Below are 26,720 nucleotides of genomic sequence, written 5' to 3'. Positions count from 1 at the left end.
TCTCTTTAGCTTAACAGCCACGAGAAATATAGTATTTTTTTCGTCGCCGTCGTCGGCGCGCGCGCGCACGCGGTGAATAAGAAATTTTATTAGGAAATTATGCGTCCTGACGCTCCGAGGCTTTTTACGTTGTTTTTTAAGGTAAATCCAGTGCCCGAGCGCGAGTATACACAAGTGAGTTTTGTATGTTTACATTGTCGAGCTGCCGGCGAAAAGCTTATCTCGTTATGTTCTCTAAAAAGTCCGCTATTTGTATACAGAACGCATCAAGAATGTCCGAAACAATATGAATCGTCACAAGGAAAAAGATATACGGCATTTTCTCCGCGTTATTCCACGTCGAGATCCATAGAAAATCAAGTACAGAATAACGTTACGTCATTTCTTTTCAACGTGAATTCCAGGAGCATTCGCATTCATATACGTATAGATACGAAAGTCCAACTCGAATGTCTGACGTTTTCCCGATGGAATTCCGAATGGAATACTTTTATACTTTTTGCGAGTCATTGAGATCATTTTCGACATTTTTCCGTCGAAATTCTGTTGAGGGGCGGAAAAAAAATTTTTCGATTCAGCTATTCCAGTGCCAGCTGCAGAATTTCAAGTTTTTACCGAGGTACCGAACTTTTCATCAATGCGTATTGACAAACTCGGGCAGACGGTGTGCGACTGCAGAGAGGTGTCTATATATGTATATCCTCGCGCGCGAAATCTCGTTTACAAAAAAAAGTGGCAAGCGTGCAGTATTTCGCAATAATCCGATCGAAAAGTCGAGCGCGCGCGACACTTGGCGTTCTTGTATGTATACACGTTCGAACAGCGTTAGCAGGATTCGAGATCTGTACTTGCTATGCCATTATATAATACTTTCCGAACAGTACCCCTCCATTGTATCGACGAATAAATTTCTAATATTTCAAGCCCAGAGGCCGTTAACTTTTCAGTTACAGAGCCTGGCAGCGGCCCACCACCACCACCGTCACCAACGTCCTGCCGTTTATGGAATTTCCATTCGCGATAGTATTCTCTCTGCGAATACGCGCGTCTCGTTCGGTGAAAAACTTTTTTTCTTTGTCGAGTGGACTTTCGCGAGTGGCACGAAACATAAAAAAAGAGGAGTAAAGGATTGGTCGTTAATTAAGTGATACACGCGAAGTGGTGGTAGGCCGTAATCCGAAACGGGGCTTACCCCTAATGAGCCACCGCTGCCGTCGCTACTGCACGAGCTCTCGAATCAACATCAATTATGCGAGTATACGACCGGGCAGTACTACGCGACGTCGAATTATAGTCAATCATCCTCCGTGTCTGCGTGTGTGTATGCGTACGTCTGAATTTTCGTCGTTATATCAACTCGCACAGTCGCACACATATAGATAGGTGTACGCGGCGCGGGCAGGAAGACTCGCACGAGGGAGGACTGCTCCGAATTAACGATCCCTTCGTTCATTTAACGCCAGACCGAGCTGATTTCAACGCTTATCTCTCTGTGCTGTCTGAGCGTCGAACGCGACGACTACGACGACGAATCCTCCGGAAAGCGTGCGGAAACCAATTAATAGATCCAGACGCAGCAGCTACGTTGCGTACATGCCGGGCGCGCGCGGGAGGGATATGAGAATTCCTCGGGACATCTGATTCGCACGATTACAAAAGAGTTCTTCATCCACCCACGCAGAAAAAGCTGAAAGAGAGAAAGAGAGAGTCGGTCGGAGGGAAAGTGGACGGCCAAGTCGACCCTCGCAAATGAAGAATAAAAAAGATGAAAAAGAGCATGTAACGTCGAAGCGAATATCTAGGATAGACGCGGGCGGTCGCAAACGAAGAGAGAGGAACGCAGTTTTCTCTCTCTCTCTCTCTCTCTCTCTCTTTCTCTGTCTCTCCCTCGCGCGGACGACGTGCGGCAGAAGAGGAGGCGAGAGGGGGGCCTTGTAGAGCTCAATCAATACCCATATCTACTGGACCAGCGGCAGTGCCACCGGCGGTGTACGGATGCAGCTCATCCCCTATAGAGTAGTCGTCGTCGTCGGCTTGGCAACGCGGCGCGGGGCGCTCGCGCCTGCGCACCATTGATCGCCAGCTCCCTTCGGCTGGCTCGCACCGACTCGTGGACTTTTTATGTACGTACAGTATTGTACGAGCTGCAGCCGGTTGCCTCGGTTGCTTCTCGATTTTCGCGTATTATGGAGTGACAATTCCCACGAGCTTGCATTTTTCGCGCACTGAACTCTTTGTTTATTTAGACGCGTGCTCGAAACTACCCCCCACCTTGTCGATGTTTTATCACCCGCAAGCTCGTGAAGGCGCAGCTCGTGAACTGCCTGAAAGGGCCAATGAGCTCGAACTCCGAGCTCGGTATATATAAATTTATCGGGTATCGCGATCTCTCTACGTATATAGCTACATGACGTCTTTGGCCCAATTCTCACTTTGGAAGCGTTTTTTTTTTATTTTCCTCGCGCGCTCACTGAAAGCCGAGTTTTTTTCCTCCCACCTGGGCGTTGAAAACTCGGTACATTGCCCCGCTGCTCACTGCGCGCCGGGCTTTTAAGCGATTACAGGAAGCATTTGCAGAGTATAGAGCTGGCACTAAGTTGCGCTCGATTGAAAAAAATGGTAACGAGAGGGAAAAAAAGAGCCACTACTGCGCACCGAGCTTATTATCGATTATTCCGGCAAGCGTGTACAAGAGAGTGGCTGGATATTTTAGCGCTTGGACAATTGATTTTAACGAGCTTCACTTTTTCCAAGGATGAGAGCGAGAGAGCTGCAGCACAAGAGCAAAAGAGCGCTCGACGAAGAGAATTAGCAAAATTGCAAAATCAGATCTCTCGAAGCGGGTGAAAGGGCCGTCTCGTTCAGCTGCTCGCGTATTCAAAGAGTTTTCCCACTCGAATCGTAAATCGTATTCTGCGGCAACAATTACACACGCCACGAGAGGCGAATTTCGGAACGTCGCGCAAAGTCTCTTGGAAAAGCCGAGATTCGTCGCGACGAGCTCCGGCACTCCGCGAACGTCTTTGAAGGCGCACGATTTGCGAGTACAGCGCGATTGTGCGAAGGAAATATTCCTTCAAATTAGCCGCGCGTTTCAAACGACCCTGCTTATATAATAATGTGTATAGTACACGCGTTGTAAAAGTTGCAACGGGCGATGTTCGCGTACATACAATAAGTCGAGGGGCTTATACGGGTTCGAGCCAAAACTTTTTGTAGACACAAAAGCCAACTTTTGCCTCGCTTGGAACACATATACACACACACACACTCGCACAGGTCGACGGGAGTTTTCATTTCGACAACGTTTTGAAAAAGACCCCCATTGTGCGCATCGCGTTCTCCCATGTATATGAGCTTGAGCTTCGCAGAGCATGACCCGAAGAAAAGTTCGCGCTGTTTAGCCCCGCGCGTACTGGCTTTTAATTTTGCGAGCTCGGAGCGGCTTCTCTACTATTTTCTCCTCTCTTTTTTATTTTTTCCTCGCGGACCACGTGCATAATAAGCACTTGTACAGTGTACACGAGGCAGAACAGTTGCGGCGCGTTTTTCATTTCCTTTCTTCGCGGTCACACCGGGCGCGCGTTGTGAAAATTAAATGGGCCGTGCTAGGCGATGCATCTATTAGGCTAATATCCACGCTTTTTCTACGCGCCCCTGGGTATATAATATTCGTTTTTATGTGGAAAAGAAAAAAGAAAAACACGCTGGGGGTAAATGTCACAATATAAGAGCGACCCGGATGTATACAAAACCGCTTGCAAATATCACTGTGCGACCGTTGGTCCGAACGGCAAATATAGACGCGCGCGCGAGGGTAAAAAAACACGTCTCGACCTAGCGGCGTATCTAGCCGCGCACAGATCGTCGCATACATACATACGAACGGATGGAACAGTTGCGAGAGGAATGTTGATTTAGAGCTCGAGAGCTGCACGTTAGATTAGAGGAAAATCGTGTAATCGATGCCGAAGCTTTGCGTGAGCAAACATCCGGCGGCGGGGAGTATGTGTGCAAGCCGCGCTGTGCGCGGTCAATCTGCCTCGTTGATCGGCTTGATCGCGTGTGTATGCTTTGGCGGCGGCGCGCAAGCTCGAGGTGTCTGTGTTTATATCCATATAAGATTGTCGGATATCTCTCGGGTATACGCGTATAGATATATAAATGTGTACGCACACGCGACCTGGCTACTGCGTGTTTATCGCTATTTGCCCTCGTTGATTCCGATGCGATCGGCTCGTAAAACTACCGATTGACTCCGACTGTGTCTGGGTATTATCTACGTCAATGTATGCGCTGCACAGCATCTATCAGGAAAAGGATCGACGGAAATAAAATCCGAGCTTTTTTCCCCGACTAGCAGGATATTTTTATACGTATAGTGGCTTTGATTGTATACAATATTCAACGTGGGCTACAGGATGTACGAGTTTACAGCTAAATAATTTATAACAAAGTAAGCGGCTGCGGTGCAAGCTCATGCATATAGCAAAGAGAGTACGCGCCGTCATATGTATATATGCACCATTAGGAAGCATTACCCTCGGAGCTGGTCGAAAGTGTATAAATACATACACGTGTACATGTGCGTGTGTAGGTGTACAGGCTGCAGCTGTACTACATTATACGAGCGGTGGAGCGCGCGCTGGAATATAAGCGGCCGGATCGTCATAAAGCCGTTACGTATAGGCCGCATGTCGAGAGAGAGAGAGAGAGAGAGAAAGCGTCAAGTGTATACGTATAACGTACGTGGGAGTTGGTATAATACATGTATAGCCGCACTGCTACTCTGTACTCTGCCGCACCGGTTCTGTAAAGGCGTACAACGTATATGCATACAGAAAGGAATTCGGTTTATATATGGACGTGTTTCATATCCACCTCCACGCGTATACCCACACCGATCCGCAATATCAAGGGTTACGTAAAAATATGCGTACAGATAGACGAGAGACGCTCTCGTCGAGAAGCTGCTATCGCGTATCGGCTGCGGGTAGCGATGTAGTGGGCGCGCGCGCGGGGGGATGATGCACGGGACGCAACACGATCGCAGTCGGCACCAGCTCCTGTCTCTCTTATGTTTTCCTGCTTCTCCTTGCGGCCACTTCATATATAGAATTCATACATAGAGAGTCGGGAGAGAGAGAGAGAGAGTAGTAGTATAAACATCGTCGGCAGCGGCGGGCGGGGAGCATGCATATAATACGTACGGCGCGCATAGACGAAGCGAGCTCGAGCTAGAGCGCGCGCGTCTGTAGTATACGTGTTGCGGTGTGCTCGTGTCAAACGTGGTCGCGTACATCCACTCGCGCAAAATTGCAATACATGTAGTTGTGCAAGCACACAGTCACTGACTGAAATACGTATGCCGCATGCGCACCGAGCGTCAACCCCCCTGCACTTTTGTCCTCTGCCGATATATATGTAGCTGTACAGGCTCTTTCAACTCGACTATATGTGTATATACTTAAAATATCTCCCTTCCAAAGCTCCCCGAGACACACACGTGCGAAATGTGCGCGCGCCCGCGTACACAAAGATGTGTATGTACAGGACGTTTTCCACGTCGAGAGGGCTCCAGACGTATTTACGAAGATGCAGTCGAATTTTCCCATTGTACTTTCGTACAACGCACTTACTCGTGCAGCGTATAGAGCTTGCACGACTCGAGCCCGTTGCGTCTCCGATCGTTAATAGTTTCGACGAAGCTTTTATCGTCTTGACGCTCGTATATACCTTAAGGAGTCGTCGCAAAGCGAAGCCGAAGCGAACCTCGTTTAAACTTGGAGCATGACAAAGACATTATGTGCGAGCTCGAGCGCAGACGTAATTACTCAGTCAAATGTTAACGTCGTGAGGGATTATCGTAGACGAGGACGATGCGACGCTTTATATCACTCGCACGAGCACTAAACGTTACGCTGGCACAAGTCGTATGACAGAACTCGAACGATGTCATAACGTAGATGCACATCCTATAGTCCTAGTGGTAAAATATTTGACATTCAGCCTATCCCTAGCGTCCGAGTTAGCGTATGTGCCCGAGCAAGCAGCCTTCGAGACGGTATCGGCTCGAAGCGATAGTGATAGAAATTGAGTGACTTGTCGTGTATGCTCGAATCCTTGGGGCGCGAGCATTTCGGGCCGATATTTCTCCCAAGCGACTTTGCGCGCACGTTGACTCCATGTCCCAAACGAACGTATATTACAGTCGTCGTCTGTGTGTTCTCTCGACTCTATACTTCTCGACGTGCTGGCTTGATTTTTTAACGTTAAGTGGATTACATCGGTGTCAACTGTTCGATAAAAACGTTTCGTGTACAGAAAAGTTTATTTCCGACTTTGTAATTTAATTTTGCAACACAGAACGCAGTTCCTCTATGAAATGAAAAATTCAGTAAAGCAGTTTGGATAAAAAAGAAGCAATAAAAAAACTGGAGCAATTACATATAGGACGAGCTGCAGGGATGGTGAAGATTTCTTAATCAAGAGGCGCAGGGTCGAATACATTATAAATTTAAGTCCACCGGCATCAGCGTAACCATCGTCGGGCTACTTTGGCGTACGGAGCAAATGGCTCGTAAAAAGCCGGCGTTATGCGAGGTCGTATAAGCACAGGCCTCTTCTCTCTCCCATCGTTGTCGTCGTCGTCGCGCACACCTATAAGCAATTGGTAGCTCGAGCTTAAAGCTCGGCAAGAGAAAACACATCTGCTACCGACAGGGCTGTCGTAGAAGAGAGAGAGAGAGAGAGAGAGAGTGTCGACACATCCCCTCGCGCGGTGTGCGCCGTAACATTCAATGAGAAATATCCTCGCTAACGTGCCATCATCCCCCTGGTTGCTGCGAGCCTCCGACGAGAGATACGCGCGCAAGTATAGCTCCCTAAACTCGCGTAGGCACATACACACACATAATATATAGTTCGAGACCCTCCGAAAATCGTAGTCTAGCTGTCATATAATACGTGTGTACGGTATAGCTCGCGCAACACCTTACAAAACACGCGCTATATGGCAACGCACGCCAGAGAGCGGGGTGACGCTTAGCACGGAATCACCCACATAGCGCGCCTCGCTATAGCCACTTACTACTATAGGGGCGCGCGGGGGATGCGATGCTGCTGCTGTGACTGCCTCGGCGCTTGCGCGTGGCCCGTAGCTGCTCCGTTGACCCGGAGTCGGCTTCGCTCTCGCTCGCTCGCTCGCAGCGTCGTCGTCGCGCTGAGGCAGGCACCCTCTCGGTTCAAGCAGCAGTACAGTAGTGTGCAGCAGACGGCGAGGCAGCAGCAGCAGCAGCAGCACGCGGACGCGCGCGCACATCGAGTTTTTGCCGCTGTCGTACCTGCGTTGTGTTGTTATACATAAAATCCGCGTAGAGTGCGAGGCACGGTACTGCATATCGAGTGCAGATTACAGCAGCAGCAGAATACAGACAGAGAGAGAGAGAAAAGGGAGATGACGAGTGTGTGAGAGAGAAATCTAACGATGCGGAGAACGAGTGGCGTCGAGGCTGCGTCGACTGCTTTCTCGTCGACGTCGAGAATCTACCCAAGGATTGGCCCTGCTGCAACTCGCTAGAGACTTAACACTAAGCCCATCGTCCGATTTGTCGTCGTCGTCGTCGTCGTTTTTGTCCGGCGCAGCTCAAAGCAGCACAACTCTACGTACACACGGTACATATATATTGCTCGTTAAAGCTACACGTTTTCACTTCGCAAAGCGAGACTTTCTGCAAGCTGCAGATGTGCTCGACTTACATACACTCGCTACCGCTGTATGGGGCTTTGAACAGTCTTTTTTTTTGTGCGTGCCATGCGCGTGCAGCGCGTAGTAGTATAGCAGTAGTATAGTATACCGTACTTAGTGGCACGCGATTTACTCCGGGCACTTAAATTCCTAGCAGCGCAGCTGCGGTATATAGCTGTTTATTTTTTTATTTTACTGCCCATGTGTGTTTGTATGTCATTACACGTACGGGGATTAGCGTTTAATCGATGCCTCGCGCTCACGTGATCGTTCGAAAGATTTTTCCTCGTTGTTTGTTATTATCCGACACCGTCGTCGTCGTCGTCGTCGTCATAATAAAACGTGCGTAAACGTATAGGAGCAAGCGCAGCACGTGAGCGAACGTCGCGTATACGCGCGTACAGTAATCTCAAAAGCACAATAATTAATGAGTTTTGATAAGCAGGCGCGCGCGTGCGGATGAGTGCACCGAGCGTCGTCAAATTTATGGTAGCTGAATCTCGCTGCACGGCGTGTTCCACGGGAGATACGAGTCAGATAATAAAGAAAAAAAAGCCCGAGCCAGCAGCAGACAATATGACTACTCGGTGGCGCACACATATACACGCGGCACTAGCTCGCGCAAGCTCCATTCACGGCGGAATATAATCTTCTTTGGGAGTCTGCACGGTTTTCGCCATTGTCACAGCGTGCAGATACAACAGAGTAATAGTGGTAGTAGTAGCAGTCTGCTACTGATGCTGCTGTTAGCTATAGGGGTATTTTCCCCTTTGTTCTGCTATGCGCGGACCGCACGAGCTCGTATAGCTCGTCTCTTTCTCTCTCTCTCTCTCTCTCTCCACCTGATTCGAGAGGCTCGAGAATTGATGGCGTTTATTCAAGCCTTCGCGCGCGCGTGTGTACATAAAAATTCTTCACTTCCTTTTGCTGGGGATTTATGGCAAAATTTTGCTCGCTCCAATCCCTCGACGCGCGAGCACGCGCGCGCTCGCAAGTGTATCTGTATATATACCGCAGATATAATTACATATCGCGCGCAATTATAACACGCGCGGACGCTTCGTTTGTTTAAATGTAGGCCTCGAGCGAACAATACATCTCGTTGACATTCGGATACTGTGTGTATACTGTGCGCGACGATCTCGTTTTTCTTTTTTTTTTTTTTTTTTCATTCATTTTCTTTCATGAATCCCAAGCTGCTGTTGTACCTGCCCTCACGCCGTTAATCTCGCTTTGTGCGCGATTTTCTTCTGCACGCGTGGTATACTCGTACACGTATACACACACCTACAGACACATGCACGTTGTGCCAGTCATCCGACACAATTTTTTCATCCCCTTTTCTTACTCTCGTTCTTGCATATAATGTATGCTACGCCGCTGTGTATACACGTAGCTTTTAATTGTGCCGCTGTGTGCATTTTCACTCTTTTCTCCTCTCTCGTATACGTTCTAAGCTTGGGACCTCGTTCATATACAGGGGCGCTGAAATAATGCGCAATTGTTTTCGAGAAGTGACACACATATTCGAGCAACAATATGAAAAAAGAAACAGTTGAAAAACGCCCATCGCGCCTTTCGTAGGGAACGAAAATTTGAAGTTCACTTATAGCTGAGCGTCTATAAGTTCTCTACTCCGAACGTATGTAGTTGTAATAATCAATCGAGACGTGCGGAAAATTACTAATGCAACGCTACTGTACAACTCAAGGTTTTCTAGCACAGTGCAAAGTTGCCAAGTTCCATGCTTTTTTTTTTCATTCATAAATTACAACTCGGTTTTATTTTTCTTTTGAAAGTTCCATTAAACATTTTTATTATTTGCTCATACAATATGCCAAAAACTTAATCCGGGAATTCTTTTGAAAGAAAGAAAATTCATAAAGCTGTGGAAAAAAAAGTTATTTGTAACCGAAAAGCTGCTGCGGACAATAGGTAAAAAAATAATTTAAAAATATAATTTACTCGCTAGAAATTCTATTAAAGGTTCATTAAAATATAGGCTTAAAGCGGGGTTGGACTTATTCAAAGCCCCGGGCGCTTATTTGTTAAAATTATTGAGATATTCCCCCTCTTTATAAAGCGATGTTCACCCGATGGCAGAGGCAGTGCTAGAGGGTCGAAATATCAAATCCCGAAGCGCGCCTACTTTCGTATTACTAGCAAACCCGAGCAATAATTTCCATTATATCTCTGCGAAAAATCAACTTCGAGGCAGAAATAACAAATCGGAAAGGTATCGGGAGTCGATGTAACTACTCCGTCGAAACAATTTCATCTTACCGATGATGATGAAAACGAAAAAAAAGTAGAAGGAAAGCGAGGAAATAATAACAATAATGGGTCGGTCGGAAGAGCGGCGTGAAACAGATTTGCGATAACTACTACTCGGCAATGATGTACAGCCATCAGGACCCTCAGTAAAAAGGAGAGAGAGAGAGAGAGAGAAAGAGAGAACATTTCCACTCTGGGGCTGCAGAAGGGCTGATAGCTCGGTGGTGCGGAGCTAAAACTACCTCTCCATTTTCGAAAAATTCTCTCACTCTTCTTGCGTGTACAATCCTCTCACTCTCTTTCTCTCTCTATCCTAGGGGAATCCTGTGCGGCAGTAGCAGTAACAGCAGTAACAGCGGCAGGAGCCTCGACGTTCATCCTACGCACGCACGCTCTTAATTTCACTCCCCCCTCGTGCAGCTTTTCACCCTCTCTGTAAAACGCAGCGTGTGCCTGCGAACCCTCGACGCGCATATAACCCGACAAGGGCATACTATACGCACACATACACAGATACACTACACACATATCGTCCTTTGGACTCTTTATTTAGTTTTTTTTATTCCATCATTCTTGCATCCCTCGCCGGCAGTTCGCATTTACGTATTTGTTTGATTTTCTCTCAGTCGCTTTTTCTCTCTCTCTCCCTCTTCCTCCGCTTTGTGGCTCGAATGCTTTATTCAAAAAGTCGACCACACAGCGACACAGCGCAGAGGCTCGAGCTTGCATTCTGTGCGCGTGTATCTGTCATTATGTACGGGGTGCGATTCATTAATGATCGCAAAGACGTATTATATGCCGTACACGAGCTCTCAGGCACGTGACATAATTACCGAAATTCAACATTTTTGTTTCGCGACTCGTGTATAGCTCCATAGTTACTGGAGCACTTATAGAGCTGTTTTGTATTTCCGTCGTCACGCGCCTGTACGTACACGCATCCATGTCGATACGCAGTATTACCTTTAAATAAAACAAATATATACAAGCGTATAATATGTGCGAGAGAGAGAGAGCACGAGAGGGTAGAGAACAGGCGACTTTTATTAATAATAATGCGGGGATGATACTTGAGGTCGTGAACGTCGACGCAGCCAAGCAAAAGCTCCCAGGAGATGAAGCGACGCACAGGAGGAAAAGGGGTGCGATACGGATAGATCCTGCGCGATCGATCGCTATGACATTCGGGAGTTTACACGTGTATGTATATTAATGTTCCTCATTTGCATTTGCCGCGAAGATAAGTCATCTGAATTTTTTAAAGTATATATACATCGCTGCAATTTTTTTCCTTATTAAAGTTCAAAGGTTTCGAAATGAAAAAGTTAATATAATAAGTTCGAAGCGAAATCATACAAAGTGACATTGCTAAAGTGAAGCCGAGTATTGCCAAAGAGCGTCACTGTAGCCGCGCGCGCCGCCCTGGCGAAAATATTTCATCATCCACCCGACCAGAGCTTTCTTGTCAAATCGAATTTAGCGAACAAAAAGGCTCGGTTCGATCCCTTCCGACTTGGGTCGCAGCGCAATTCGATTCATCTTTTGACTCGAGAGAGTTTTTCCATAACGCTTTGGCTCGTATTATTATTATGTACAGCTTCGCACAAAGGCAGAAGCGGAAAATAAAAGACAAAATATAATACGGGCGACGCGGCTGATTTCCAGAAACGAGGAATCGAGCACACACGACGTGCGGTGTCTCAGATTTCGCCGCACACAGTCGGTATGATATTCAACCGTACCCCGAGCACATGAACTCCGCCTAGCCCAGACGTCGCGCGCGTTTTCGATCTTCTCATTGATATTCCGGTCAAGTTCGAAGGTCATTGCTATGCGAGCTTGCGGCAAAGTCGCCGCGGTGCATTATATTATTCCGTCATGTATACACACACATCGTGTGTACCCGCGTCGCTGCTGCCGCTGCTGTTGTTGTACATTTTCACCCTTGAGCTTTAAAAATCTACCGCGTCAAACGTAATATCATCTAGACACGCGCTCGCGTAACCCGGCAAAAGCGCAGGAGGAGGATAGCCGACGGGTATACGCGCGGATGGGGTCAGAGTAGCTCCAAATAATGTACGCAGCCTTAGCAAAGCCAACCGGCGCTGTAGTTTTTATCTTTCTGCAGCTTTGCAGGCACGATTTTCGCTCGTTTACCGACTTCCACGTACAATATAATGTGCCCGTGTGTATATGCAATGATGTACAACGCCGAGTGTAACTCTATATACTGAATTTCTTGTATGTAATAATGCGATCCTGGGATGTCAGTATAGTAGGAAGCGCCGCGGCACAGAACAGCCGAGGGTTGTCACGAAGGCGCTGCGCATTGTTTTGACAACGGCGAAGGGGAAAATACGACGAAACGGAAAACGGCACTTTTTTCGAGGGTATTTTTTCCTCGATCGTTTTCGTATTCACGAGATGAATGTGCTCGCTTTTTTATCCATCTTGAATCGCACCGCTAGAAATTTCACATCGGAGGGGTCCACAAGGCTCGTGTGCATTCTCGGATAATTTGCGACTTGTTCGTGTTAAGAACCAACTAAATTTTCGAAAATATGAGGCGTTGCAACGCGATTCTTTCGAACTCTATCGGGTGCAGCAATTTCGAGTACGTTATCGTGAATTACTACTTTTATCCATCATAATCTTAATACAGGGGCCACGCGATTTCCATAGAAATACTCGCATGCCGAGAATCGCGGCATAAAATCTGCACTCGGCGAAAAAAAAATAAACTTTTAACCATAAATACTCGCGAGCCGCATAAATGCAAATTTCATCTGTCCGTAAAACGTTTATCCAAGCGAGTCGTAATTATATTTGCTAATTCCGAAAAGCGGAGAAAAAAATTTAATTCGCGAGAAAAACATTACGCTCGAAATGAAAAAAAAAGAAATAATAACTGACACAGCTGCTAGCAGCAGCAGCGAACTCGCTTTTGAGATGGTAATAATGTAGTTTAATGAGCGAGATATTTCGAAGCTCGAATTGACCCGATAACCCCGTAGCCTGAAATATGAGAAAACGAATCATTGAAACTTTGGGTGGCGCGTTTGAAAAGCACTACTCAACGGTGTTTATAGCTTTCAAATAGCGAAGGTATAAAGGTTTACCTGCATGCAACCCTTCTAACGCACATATGAAGTCGGTCTCTCGTAAATACAGAGAAGCATAATTAAATATTCAAGATTCGGTCTTATTGTATGGCCTCGTTTTCCGCTAACATTTGTGCTTGCAGCTCTCATTTTCGGCTGAGTTAAGTGACTTTATGCGCAGCTTCTACATAAATACAAAGCAACGTACTGATTACTGCGACGAGTCGTTCCATATAAATCAGCAACTGCGAAAAATTTTGAAAGCGAGATTTGAATTTATTAATTAACTGTTTAATGGACTTTCTGTAATTTGATAAATTTCATAAATTTGATGCTCTTTAAACTTCATGGACTACTTGACTGAATGATTCCGATTTCCGCACTTGAATTTTCTTTGACTTTGACTTTTGAAAAAGACTTTATTTGAACTTCTATAACATAATTTTTGTAGCAATGCCTTTAAGCGTTTACATTTATGATACATTTTGTAGTTTAATTTAGGCGCCCTTGTTTCCACTAGCCGTATGTATTATAGTTATTTTATCAGCGTTGTGTCTGGCTGTACATGTTTCAATTATGCTTTATTTGTACTTAATGTTATTTGAATTTATGGAAAAATATGTCTTATAATTTTTTGAAAACCGTTCCAAAACCGTTCTTCGACTTATATAATTATTTCTACTTTGCCACTTGCAGATTCATAGATAAAGATGCTCGCCATCTAGCGGTGGTGGCTGGCATTAACTATCGTTGAATTTCCAACTTTTTGATCAATTAGTGAAAAAACCAGTACTCAAAAGATAATTTTTAATCAAAATGCATACATTTTATTTTTTAGTTTATGTTTGCATTTATTGCAATGTATGAAATTGCATTTTCATACATTTTACGTGAAAAATAAATCATGCTTTTACATAAATTTTCAACGAAAATTACATTTAAAAGTACCTTGTATAAAATTCAGTATTAGTTGATTAAATTTTAATGTCTGATTATACAATAAATATGCGTTAGATTTAAGGTTTTTAACAGTGCACGTGCCTAACTTTTAGAACTACTGTGGCACAAAATTATTCATGCGATACCTCATGCATACCGAGTACATCAAAATTATACTCCACGTGGTAGCAGGGCACGCAAAACCAAATTTCAAACTTTCGAGGGCGAAAAACTCTCTTTCAACTTTGTATGTAATATCAACGAAAGTCTGCTTCTATTTCTCTCCACTCATCGCGCGCTCGTAAAAAATTGAATGAGCTCTGCTCTCGTATCGGAAAAAAACACGCTATAGGCAAATAATATCAGAAAAAAAGTTGAAAAATACGAAGGAACAGGTTGGAAAGTATACGCGAGTACGGCAAGATATAGATATAGAAAAAAGCTGCGATTAATCGACAAAACCCGACGCGAGCAAGCAATATGTGGGTCACGAGTCTCGCGCTAAGTCTTAACGAGATACACTCGCCTATGTATACGAGTTGTTTATACAAAGTATGTATGCATATACACAGCCATACGCACACGTCTGCATACACTGACTTGGGAAGTCCGTAAAAAAATGTATACGTATATATTACATGCATATCTCGAGCTTTTATACACGAGCTTGCAGCTCCTGGGGCGCTGCTCTTTTTCCTGCACATGCGTGCCTCCAGGGGTCACGTAACGTTTTTTTTGCTTTTTTCTTAAAAATGCGAGCTCTTCAACGTTGAGCTGAGCAACTTGCGTATACCCTTCTTTTTAAAAGCTTTCTCGCTGACGTGTTTCAAGGAGGAGGACGACTCGAGTCTTGCGAAAAACGTGTTGCGAGGAAGAGGGAGATTTAATGTCGTACTTGCGTGCGATGCACGTCGAGGGTACGGCGTGTTTTACTTCCGTTTTTTTTTTTTTTTTTGTTTTAATGCCTCACCGAGGGTGAATGGCAACGTGTACTATAGTCTGTACAGTAGTTACGTAGTCATGCCGGTAATGAGCTTTAGGTATACGACACCGGCTAATCGAGGCTATTTTATTAGAACACGAAGACGTGGAAAGTCTAATACGATCAATGAATTATTTCGGCCGAAATTGAAAATTTTCGAGTTAATCAGCCGCTTGTCGGAAGGATCTATCGACTCGGTCTATTTTTTTCGCGAATACGATCGGGATTGGATTTTTTTCTTCGTCGACAGCACCTACTTTATCGGCAATTTCGATCAAGTTGAATAAAAATGAGGCTCCGGGATCTCATCAAAATCTCATATTGAAATCGTGTTCATTGGCGTGAAATTTTTTTAAATTGCATCAAGCGAATATTGTCTGGAATAAAAATATGATTCGATATTACGATGAAAATTTCATCGAACTACTCAGACTTAAGTAAGCACTCGGCTCGCCGAGAGGAAACGTCAGTATTTGTTTGTGAACTCGCGCTTTTTCTCTTATTACATGTCGGAAGCTCGGGAGCTTACACGAGGGCTTAAGCTTATTGCAAACAAGCGAGTTGAAAATGAGGTACGCGACTCGACAACATATCCATCAATAAACTATAAGTTGCGCAATCAATATGGATTCTCACCTCTGTTTGTTTCTCTTTTCGCTACATTTTATCTGCCTCTAGGCAGCCAATGCCATATAGCAAACGATTTTACGACGGGACGCTACTGTTGCTGTTTATCGATTTTCGTAGGAAATATTAGTGTCGTGCATATGCGGTATATTAACATTGGCACACTTTTGGCCTTGTCCGTGTGAGCTTATGAGCTTTCGTGCGTTGTACTACCTGGGGACGTGTTATTACCTTATTCGCGCGACAGACGACCACCCGTACAGAAGGCACAGAAGACAGATGAGTCGAGAAAGTTTTCGTGCACATGAGCGTCCGATGCAGGTCGCGCGGGAGCTTTATCGTAGTTCGCGTGTCGAAAATACTGGAACATAATTTCGTCGTTGAGATGTACGCGACAAAAGCGAATGCACATAAATACGGTAAAATTATAACTGCCACGCGGAGTCGTGCTTCAATTAGAAATGTAGGTTGTTCTCATTATCGCCCAAGAGATATACACTTTGGGCGCACGAACGAGGATGAGCCGCTCGAAATTCGTGTAAAAATCGTCGCATTATTAAAATATAACAAGGTAAAGTTATGATTGTAGAAGTCGTAATGGAGTGCGCGACGAGCAAAAAAGCTGCGCACGTATTACATGCCTGCGTGGGAATAGGAGGAAGCTTTCGGTTATACGCGGCGCGTCGCGCGCAATTTATTATAAGCCTGCAAACTTGCCCTCTGCGCGCCGCATATAATCCATCAAGCGCCTCTGCTCTCGAGGAATTTTTCATCTTGCTCTAGGAGATCACGGAGTGAAAGCTTCGCGTTCAAAGATCATGAAGCTTAAATAACGCCCTCCGCGTGCATGCAAACGAAACAAGAACGAGCGAAGGGGGTAAATAAGACAGCTCAGGCGCGTCTTGCAAGATAGCAGCAGTGTACTACCTCTTTCGAACGTAAGCTTAGATCTCGAGTTGCGGCTGATGATCTAAGGCCTTTGTCATTTTGTAACATCTATTGAAAACATACCGGGTCTAGATGTGTGTATAGAGCACAGACGTCTCGAGATGCGTGTAGCATTAATTTCATTTAACGAAGCGAAAGCTTTTACCGGCTTGTCTCTCTCTCCTTTCCTCTCTCCTCGTGCGTTGATTTTTAACAATTTTCCGCTACCTGACGTTTTCCCGTGCGTACCACGCCGAGCGTACACAAGCCTCGCGAATGTTACGACGCAAAACGATGTGCTTGCACACGCGGCTCTTCACCGCGCCAACCCTTTTTTCGCTATTCATGAGCAAGCTTCTTTTTTTTATTCGAGAATACGCATTTATTGAAATTGTACGAGCAAAGTACCTCGTGATTTTTACTCTGGAATTAATGTAATCAGTTTCAGAAGCGAGGTGCCCCGAAAGCCTCGGTTTTTTTTTGCGGAGTATGAATCAAGCATGTACGTACTTTGATGTATTTTGTTCCGTTTGTGCCCTTGCTTTGGTGGTACCCATATTGTGTTTGGTTAAAATCTGGAAACAGAAAAAAAACTCCAGACTTAGTATCAGCTTTTGACGCAATTAAATTTACAGTATTCTATGGTATATAGGGTGCAACGATGTGTGCGTTGCAAAATAGGCAAACAAAGGGACGAGTATAACGAGTTAAACGGGAGCAGCTGCTGTGTCGACGTAACGAGCCGAATGTTACGGCGGAAAAGCATCTCAGCTGGAGAGTAGAAAATTACATTACTCGGCATGGTCTATCGATGAAATTGAAGCGCGCAGCGTATTTTTCGTAGCGTGAAAGCTGTTTATAGGGCCGTTTAATAAACAGACGAAGCAGAAGCAGCAGCTTGCATAATCGTAAATTCGATAAATTGCATCTGACGGGGGAAAATTCATCGGCTAGAGTAATTGCGGCGCGCGTCTGCATGAGCCTGCAATATAATAAACAGTGTATATATGATATGATATTATAGTAAACTCGCGGTAAACGTTGTACTGATGTATGTTGCAGGTACAGACTCGGGGCAAGCTGATATGTGGAGCTCGGTAACAGCGGCCGGCGTGGAAAACGGACCGGCGCCGCCGTCCCGCAGCAAGCACAGCGCCACTCTGCTGGCCGGCAATGTTTATCTGCTCGGCGGGCGCAATGGCAATTTGCCGCTCAAAGATCTCTGGCGTTACAGTCTCGGTGAGGCATCATCGAGTGCATGCAAAAAAATTTTCATTTTCCATTTGCTTTTCTCTCTATCTCCCTCCCCTCCCCTATGTCTCTCTCTGTCCCTCTCTTTCTCGTTTTCGCCGTTGAAATATATGTACACGAGCCATCTGATTCTGTAACACGATGAGAGCTTGAATAAGAGACGTGAGTCGGGTATGGTTGCGGCAAAACTTTGCCCCGAAATTAATTGCTATCAGGTTTCTCGATGTAATTAAACTTTTAACAATGCTCTCGATGGGCTAGGCCAAAAAGTTCAAACGACTCTGCAGCGGAACCTTTTAACGAACTCAAGTTTTTTCGCACGCGTTCGCTGGAAAACGCACGGGAAAACTTACAGCCCGAGGAGTGCCATTACTGCTGCTACTTTAAAAAAATTTTAATTCCATATCACTCGACGTAATTTGCAATATAGCTCGATAAATCCTGAGACGGGGTTAATCTACACGGACGTCCGATCGATTCGGCTCGCACATATAATTTTGGCGATAACGATGATTTATTCTCTCGGTCGATGCAGTGCAGCAGTGCCAGCATGTGTACGCAAAGTCGAGTTGATAACACCCGCGTAGCTTAGCTCATGAATTTTCGGCTGTTTGCATGCATAAGTCGCATAAACTGTTTGTCGAGTTTGTAATCACGTAAATTAATTTCGCCTCCAGCATTTAGAGTACGCTATAGCTCAAAAATCATAATCCGGACGTTCGAATTTAGTATTCTAACCTACTCATCATGACGGGAAGCTTAATATTGTTTACTATTAAAGCAGCGGATTTGTAGGCTACATGTGTGAATTGAAAACGAAGAATGAAAAGTACATGAATATCTTTTGCAAAGGTGAAATTACTTTTAGGACGGTGTATTCTGGCTAAAGATAAAGTCAACATGCCCGTGAACAATTATCATAGTAAGTTTTGGCAAAGAAAATCGAGAGATTGTTTACATGATCGAATCTAACCAATGTTAACTGCAGATACCGATTGATACAGTAGCGGCGACCGTTGACATTATTAGCAAACGCCATCGGAGTTTCTTGAAAAAACAATGAACAAAAAGCCAAGACGAAAATATCCCATAAAACTAAAAGGTTCTTCGAAGATAAACGACCTCTTCAAGCTCCCGACCATTATCGACGCAATGAAGAAAATGAATCACGTATCGGAACGCCAGATTCTCAAGTACGTTCTGGCGGACAGGAAAAATTGGAAGAAAACCATAAAGAAAGAGGTAACAAAACATAAAAATCAATTCACGCTTGACACGTAGTCACAAGCAGCCGATGATAAAATTATTTCGACGCGATCGTGGTTGGCTCAACAGTTGCCACTGATTCTGAAGCGCTGCGAGAAATTCGGCTTGATTAAGAAAACCTGCGACGGTCAGTATCACATGGTCGATGCCTGGGTCAAAATGGAAGATGCGCCCAGACCCTCTTGCTGCGATTGCGAAAACTGTCACGGTGGCTGTGGCTACTGTCCGAAGAGGCGCGGGCGAGGCGGTAAAAAGGTAGCTAGACAGGGCAAACGACATATCTGCGGATGCGTCAGGAAGCGTCCGAAACGGAAGAAAAGATAATGATGATTGATGGTTGTGAAACGTTGTTTTGAAATTTACGGTAAATTTTTGAAAGTCTCAGTGCCATTCGTTGTAAAACGTTTGATAAATTGTAATATTTTTCTTTTCGCAATAAATGAGTAAAGAAAGTCGAGGCAAAGTTTCATACTGCTGTAAAAATAGCCGACTCATGCAGATTTTTTCTCAAGCCACTTAGATGTCTGAATCCAGCTGCGCCCGTAAGATTATTCAGTCAAGTCCAAGCCCCCTTTACATTTTCAAGTCAGCCATCGACGATTCGAACGACAGCAAACGTCATAAGCGCGTAAAACTCCTGCCAAGTGTAATAACCGCTGCAACCACATGTACATTCTATACGTAACCCGCGCGAGTGTGTGTATGTAATATAGCCAAGTCAACCTCTTTACACTTATGGGTCAGTAGTATATACGTATATGGAACTCGAGAAAGAAAGCAAGAAGTGGCGGCTCAGCAGGGGCCTGCACGACGACGATATCAGCTGCAGCTCGAGTGTGTAGTGTAGCTTAGTCGAGTGTTCGCGAGAAAATGTATATGCACATATATATTCGAGCACGTGTGTGTCTACATATATATATATCTGCTAGTTGAATCTTCGCTCGGAAGAGAAAGAGAAAGAGAATTGCTTTGTTTGCTCGCCTAGCCCAGCAGTTTCCCGAGTCATCCGCTATAACATACTAGTGCTGGTGCCAGTGCTACCTCTGCTGCAGCTGACTATGTCGCAAGCTCGAGGCTTTGTTACGGGGCACGTACGCGAGAGCACAGCTTTACTCTATAAGAGAGTATATATTATATACACGTCTGTGTAGCAACGTATGTTTTAGTCGAATCGCTATATAACTTGCCTTTATTGATAAAGCCAGAGAGGCTGCAGCTATACATTTTCACTTTGGTAAATGCACGTGCGCGCGGCAGATAGCTAATCTGTCGATGACGGGTTAACATAAAGCAGAATTAGTTACCTGAAGTGCACTGGCGTCTGCGGATAAAACGAACGGCTTGACTTCCCGCTTGAGAGTATTCGTTACTATCATCAACTTTTTTTCTATAATAACAAACCAACACCAAACCACATTTTATCGAGTGCTCTACGTTGCAAGCTCGAAAAAATGATGATGCAAATATTTGCGAAGCCTCGGGAGGCGGTGCGTATTCGAGTCGTTACGTGATCCAAGATTAAAATACCTATAGCAACTGAAATAAATACTTGTTCAGTAATAACAAACATCGAGAAAGAGAGAGAGAGAGAGAGAGAGAGAGAAACCTGCAATTTCCCTGCCAGCAAAGGCCAAAGTGCCCGGCAACGATCCTCCTTTCTGTACACCGATAACACCGTAAGAATCACTTATTTACTCGTGTTCTTTACTTTGCTACGCTGCGTCAACTACATACTACATACGCGTATACGTACAGCCGAGAGCAGATGGGAAGAGCTGCGTCCCACGGGAGAGAAGCCTCCGGCTTTGCAGGAGCACAGCACGGTCGCCTACAAGGACTGCCTCTACGTTTTCGGCGGGGAGCTCGGCTTTTCCGCGGGTACAGAGACGCCGCTCTGGTGCTACTCCATCAAGGTAATCTATTTCTTCTCCTCTTCTCGTAGCTATCTCTCACTTTATACTTGGCTGCACACGCGCCAACTAGCAGCAGCAGCTCTTGCAAATGAAACCCGAGTAAATATTCGCAACTTTGTAGTATATACGATATAGCGCGCGCAGTGTCCAGATGGGATTTGGATAGGTTGAATATTTGATTCAAACCGACAATCCCATCTTTTCCACGCGAGAATGTAGTTTACTCGAGCTTTATTCGGCCAGGCTCTGCTCCGTGTGCATCTGCGATAGAAAGAAAAAAGGAAAAAAAGAATTAATGCAAAATTATTCATCGACGTGAATTTCCCATTTGCATGACGCAGACAAATTCATGGCGAAAAATACGAGGTCAGAAGGGATGCGCCGTACCGAGAGGCAGACGAGGCCACACCGCCCTCGTGCATCGCGGACAGATGCTAATATACGGCGGTTATCAAGATTTACGGGGCAGCTCGTCCGAGCTCTGGGCTTTTCATTTCGGTGAGATTATAAGATACACGGACGCGCGCGTGCGAGGCTTTGGCGCACATATATATCCCACACACGCACCGGCTAATTAATCCCCCATTTGTATCAATTAGTAGTGTCTGCTTAATAGTCTCGCTTTGCGAGTACATTATATACGTGTGTGGGATAATAGCCTGAGTGCCAGAGAATCGAACTTTTTTTCTCATCTTCTTTTGTTTTCAAATTCGTGTGCGTACGTGCGCAGAAACGGAATCCTGGCACCTGCTGTCGTCGGCCGACGTCGGTCCGCCCGCCCGACACAAGCACTCGGCGGTTCTACACGGCGACTTCATGTACATCTACGGCGGAATGACCGACCTGCAGGAGCGCAGCGACTGCTGGAGATGGGACGCCAAGGCGGCCTCCTGGTGTCTGCTGCGTGCCAAAACCGGGCCGGGACCGCTTCACGGACACGCGGCCTGTCGTCTGCCCAGCTGCATGCTGATATTCGGCGGCGAGAGCGGCGGCTCGGCGACCAATGAACTCTGGAGGTTTCACTTTGGTACTTATCCAGCGTTTCATTTTGCTATTAAATTTCATTTGAAAAATAGATTGCAATCACGAGCTCGTATGAGTTACTCTTTTATTCATGTTTTGTAACTCAGTCATATAGAACGCATATATATTTAGAAACGTAATCGAACGATTGCTCGGCTCAACTGGACACTCTTTACTATTTCAATTGCACTATCGTTTGAGAGTATTCAATTTTATCGTCTGATTCCAGGCACAGAGACTTGGGAGCGATTGACGTTTCCAGGACCGAAGCCTCAACCCCGTGCCGAGAGCGTCGCGCTCACGATTTCCGAGCTGCTGATAAACAACAACGGGATCAGTAGCAGCAACAGCATCAGCAACTTCGCCACGAGCAACGGCTACTGTCGGCCCCGCACAAGGAACAATCAGCGCAACGGCAGCTGCAGGTCATTCGCTTACGGGCGCTCGAGTTCGCCCGATCAAGCGCCACCTCAGCGTCCGAGCTTTCTGCGCGAGATATCCAAACTTTCGCAGATCAATTTGTCGCGCTTGAGCCATCCCAACAAGTGCAGCTACTCGGTCCTGAGCGGACAGGACGATCGAGAACTTGACAGTCCGTTCGAGGTGAGCTGAGTTTTTTTTTCGTCTTTGTACAGTAGCTTTCAGGTCAAAATTAAAATTAGGTCAAAATTGATATTTAACTTCACTCGACGTGTTGGGAATCATCTCGAGTTTTGTAAATAAACCCCAAAATTATTTCACTCGTAGTGTCTTGTGTAAATGTGTGTGGCTTTATTTTTCCTCCGAATTGGCAAAGATCAGATTAGCTGACTACGTAGTGGGTTTGCGACGCCCAGGCAAACTCGTATTTTCCTTTCCAACAGGTCGACATGGAAGTGATCGAGCCTGCCACGGGCATGGTGAAGTCGCGAAGTTACAACGCACTGGCGATGCAGGCACGTCGCAGACACCATCAAGGCCGCCTGTCCGATCAGCAAGCGCGCAACAGCATGTTCGAGCCGCTGCTCGGTAACATGGAGACCAACTTCGGCGGCATGACGCGCGAGCCAATATCTGTGCCGAACTTTCGGGCATTGGCGCTGCCGACACCGGTGCTGACGCCCATCGAAGCGGCCAGATTGGTTTTCGTCGATCCGGACGAGGATACGGACGACGACGACAACGAGGACGCCAAGAAAAATGCCTCGTCCAACAGACTCATCGAAGTGCCCGAGGAGGATAGAAGGTACAACATTTCGATTCTACGCGAGAACAATTGAAAATTCGACTGAATTATTTTGTACTTGACCCACTCTATGTAGTATCTTTTCTCTCGGGGGATTATGTCTTGGTGTTTGGTGCTTTGTTAGGACTAAATTACGAGTGGTGTAAGGCACTGGTCTGAATATTTGTCGGATATCTAATTATTTTATTTTCCGCATCTACATTAGATTTCGATTATTATTATGTTTTTGTTAAACATATTTATTCATTGAAAAAAAATTCACCTATACGCCGGAATATGTTCTGTTCAAAATTTGTTTTTACCAAAATAATTTAGGCATCATTAACACATTTCAAAGCAAATTTTAATCGCATATATAATATAAAAACAGCGACTTTGCATCTTTGCACCAATCTCATCAACCGCCACGAGGAGAAAGCTACAGTTCAAATCTTTGCGATGCGGCTCAAACACCGAAAACACCCTGTACCAGATTGCCGCACTCGACGTCCGTACGTTTTGCCGATCTCGAGGAAGGCGAGGAGTCGACTTCTGACTATGCCAGCATAGGCGCTCGCAGTCCCGGTGATCCCTTGGCCGAAGATGACTGGCCAAAACGGAACTCGAAAAGTTTCCGTAATTCACAAGTACGTTTTGTAGCTCGTAATTCTTCTCGCGGTATTCCATTCAATTTCTTACCAATTTCGGCTTACGACTTGTCGAATTTCAGAACTTCAAAGACAACCAACTGAGCTTTTCGAACCCGAACTACCTGGGCTTGGAAAATACGTCGGAGCTCTCGGATCAAGACGTGAGATACGCCAAAATGCTGAACAGTCCACCGGACAGCGTTCTCGAGGACGAGCCGGGTCGATCGACATCGCAGACCTTCTCCGACCTGCTGGAGATGCAGGAGCTGGGCACGAGCACGAGACCGAGAGCTCCGCCCAAGAGTCTGCCTCTCGGTTCGCCGTCCCGTCGGGCCGTGAGCGCGTCGAGGGCCGAGCGTCAACGAGCCAAACTGGCCGCTTCCGAGCGCAACGAGCGCAACTCACCGTCACCGGCGCCCCTCTACGTCTTCCTCATCGGTGGCAAAGAAAAGGGCCAGGTCACCGTATTCGCCAGACCCGTGTCGCTTTGGAAGCTGCAGCTCGCACCACATATCTTTTAAAGACGAAGCTTAATTCTTTCTCTTGAACTCGTTGTTCGAAGGGAAATGAAATATTAGTATAGTGTAATCGAAAAACTATACGAAATTAAGTATTATTGGTTGTTACTATACTATATGAGTATATCGCGTAGCTAGGATACATAATTTATAAGAATGGCTTAACCGGTGAATCTTTATAACCTTTCAAATCTCATTTCTCTTGGGTTATCGAAACAATAAGAAAATTTTACGTTTAATTAAGTTGTAAAATTTGCTTGATCAACAACCTTTATTGCTTAGAAGATTTATAATATTTCATATTAAATTGGCAGGGATCAGGTGCAATCTTAATAATGTGAAACAGTACAAATCCATTATTAAAAATTGAAATTTCTTCAGATTTCAGTTCTCCCATTCAATCGGTATTAGAATGGAAAAATCGCGTGATTGACGAATAATAAATAAAAATACGAATAAAATCTATACCATATCGAAAATAAAAAATGTTAACAAAAATGTAAATTTGATTGTAAGCGGCAATGTGTCGATCGTTTCGTCCAATAATGACTGTGCTATCAATGACCGTTGCGTAAAAACGCGACAACGTGAAACGTCCCAATTATATGATAGGTGATTATTATACTTCCTTAGCATGTAATCAACAAACAATGTACGAGGTACATGAACGCATGAATCAGTTTTGTACACAAGCATGTCTCTGCGGCGATTTAGTTTTTTTAGCAATTTAGTCGATGTACTGCTACAGAATAAGAAAAAAATTATAATAATCGTAGAAAATTGTAGAATACGATAGTGCCAAGAACATCATAGATAGCACTAATATAATTCAACGAAAAATTGTAGCTTTGATTTGTCACGTACGATCATTCTCAAATTTTCGTACCAAATTAGAGCAATTTTGTAGCGCATCGAAAAATAGTATACATCGATGTTCATATAATCATCAATTAGCTAAAAATTAAATTAAACTAAATTAGCTAAAAATTGTCAGTAATTTATTAAAATGAACGATTAACTGAACATAAATCGCTAATAGCACATAAACTAGAAAAGAGTGACATTAAAAAAGGCTGAAGAGATGACTAAGAAAAGTAGCGTAGATACAAGAGAATTATATAGATATTCGTAACGAAAAAAAGTATGCATAATAACAGTTGTGTATTGTGTGAAATGATATATAAATACAATATGTAAAGTTATAAATCACTTGAGAATTTTAAAGTGCAAACGCAATCGTTCAATGCGAAAATCGTATTTTAATATGAAAAAATTGACGAAGAAAAAAAACTAAGAGTAAAAAATATTTTAATTTGATTGAAAAAATTTCGGAACCACAGAAACATAAATTTTGTAAAACGATAATTGGTTTGCGACTCACTGTAAAACATCAATTCGCCTCAGTTCAAACATGAATATCACCAGACCAAAAACTGCTGAAAAAAGTTCCATACCATGTAGTTCATTGGTGCAGTTTCCAACGAGCCAGTAGAGCATCGAATTGTCGCCAATTTGCGTAAGTCTTAGTGAAATCGATACAATTTTAGAGGATCTTTTCTACTTCTCCGTACGCGAATGAGACTATTTGTATCAGATGCGAGGCCTTGAGAGTACTTACAGAAAACTAAAAGACTGTAAAAACAGAATACATTTATTACCTTTATTTGAAGTTTGCGGATTGCGCGTATTTTACCAAAAAGTGAATGTATGATAAATGTTTTGTGAGTGAGAAAAAAAGAATTTGTTTAACCACGCATGGATATAAATAAATTTTGTTCTTTCCAATGTAGTTGGATAGATAGCTGAATAATATTATATGGCAGAAACCAAAGTAACAATAACGAATATACTACTAGGTAATTAGAAGTGTAACTTCGATTCATATTCAGCTACAGGTAGTTGTGTAATCTTGTTATCCTTCATTGTAAAACGAGACGAATACATTGGAAATAACAAATTGATAGTGCTATCACCAAATCGAGGTAGATATATTTAATATTTAGTGTATATTGTGTGTAACTACAATCGAATGTACTTTACACGTACGTTTTCGTTTGTTATGTTCTAATTTTTACTTTTTATTGTTTATGATTTTAGGTAAGTTAGTAGTAAATTATTATTTGTTATATACCATTAATGGTTAAGTAAAAGTGCAATATCAGTTGGTATGAGTCTATTTGTATAAACCTCCGATGAAAAACGAACACGTCCAATTTACAAAAAATATTCGCTACACCGCTTCATCCGAGTACCATCTATCACTAAGTTTGGCCTCGTAAAGCTAAATTCTATGCTATT

General features: G+C 44.5%; 1 protein-coding gene across 2 annotated transcripts; it reads left to right on the top strand.

The window, feature by feature from the left end:
- Positions 1–7,273: 7,273 nt before the first annotated feature.
- Positions 7,274–26,588, top strand: LOC106657726 (tip elongation aberrant protein 1-like). 2 transcript variants are annotated; one of them, XM_014379386.2, is made up of 9 exons: positions 7,274–7,674; positions 17,660–17,836; positions 20,870–21,027; positions 21,369–21,525; positions 21,758–22,054; positions 22,280–22,653; positions 22,914–23,275; positions 23,646–23,901; positions 23,985–26,588. In XM_014379386.2, the coding sequence occupies exons 2-9, from the start codon at positions 17,683–17,685 to the stop codon at positions 24,423–24,425; spliced, it is 2,199 nt and encodes a 732-aa protein (XP_014234872.1). In that variant the 5' UTR covers positions 7,274–7,674; positions 17,660–17,682; the 3' UTR covers positions 24,426–26,588. The 2 variants fall into 2 exon arrangements, with proteins under 2 accessions (XP_014234872.1, XP_014234871.1); XM_014379385.2 differs by having other exon boundaries at positions 22,887–23,275.
- The last annotated feature ends 132 nt before the right edge of the window (positions 26,589–26,720 follow it).

Source organism: Trichogramma pretiosum, unplaced genomic scaffold, assembly GCF_000599845.2.
Source record: "Trichogramma pretiosum strain Unisexual culture from Peru unplaced genomic scaffold, Tpre_2.0 scaffold79, whole genome shotgun sequence".
Lineage (NCBI taxonomy): Eukaryota > Metazoa > Arthropoda > Insecta > Hymenoptera > Trichogrammatidae > Trichogramma > Trichogramma pretiosum.
This window is presented reverse-complemented; position numbering and strand designations above follow the sequence as displayed.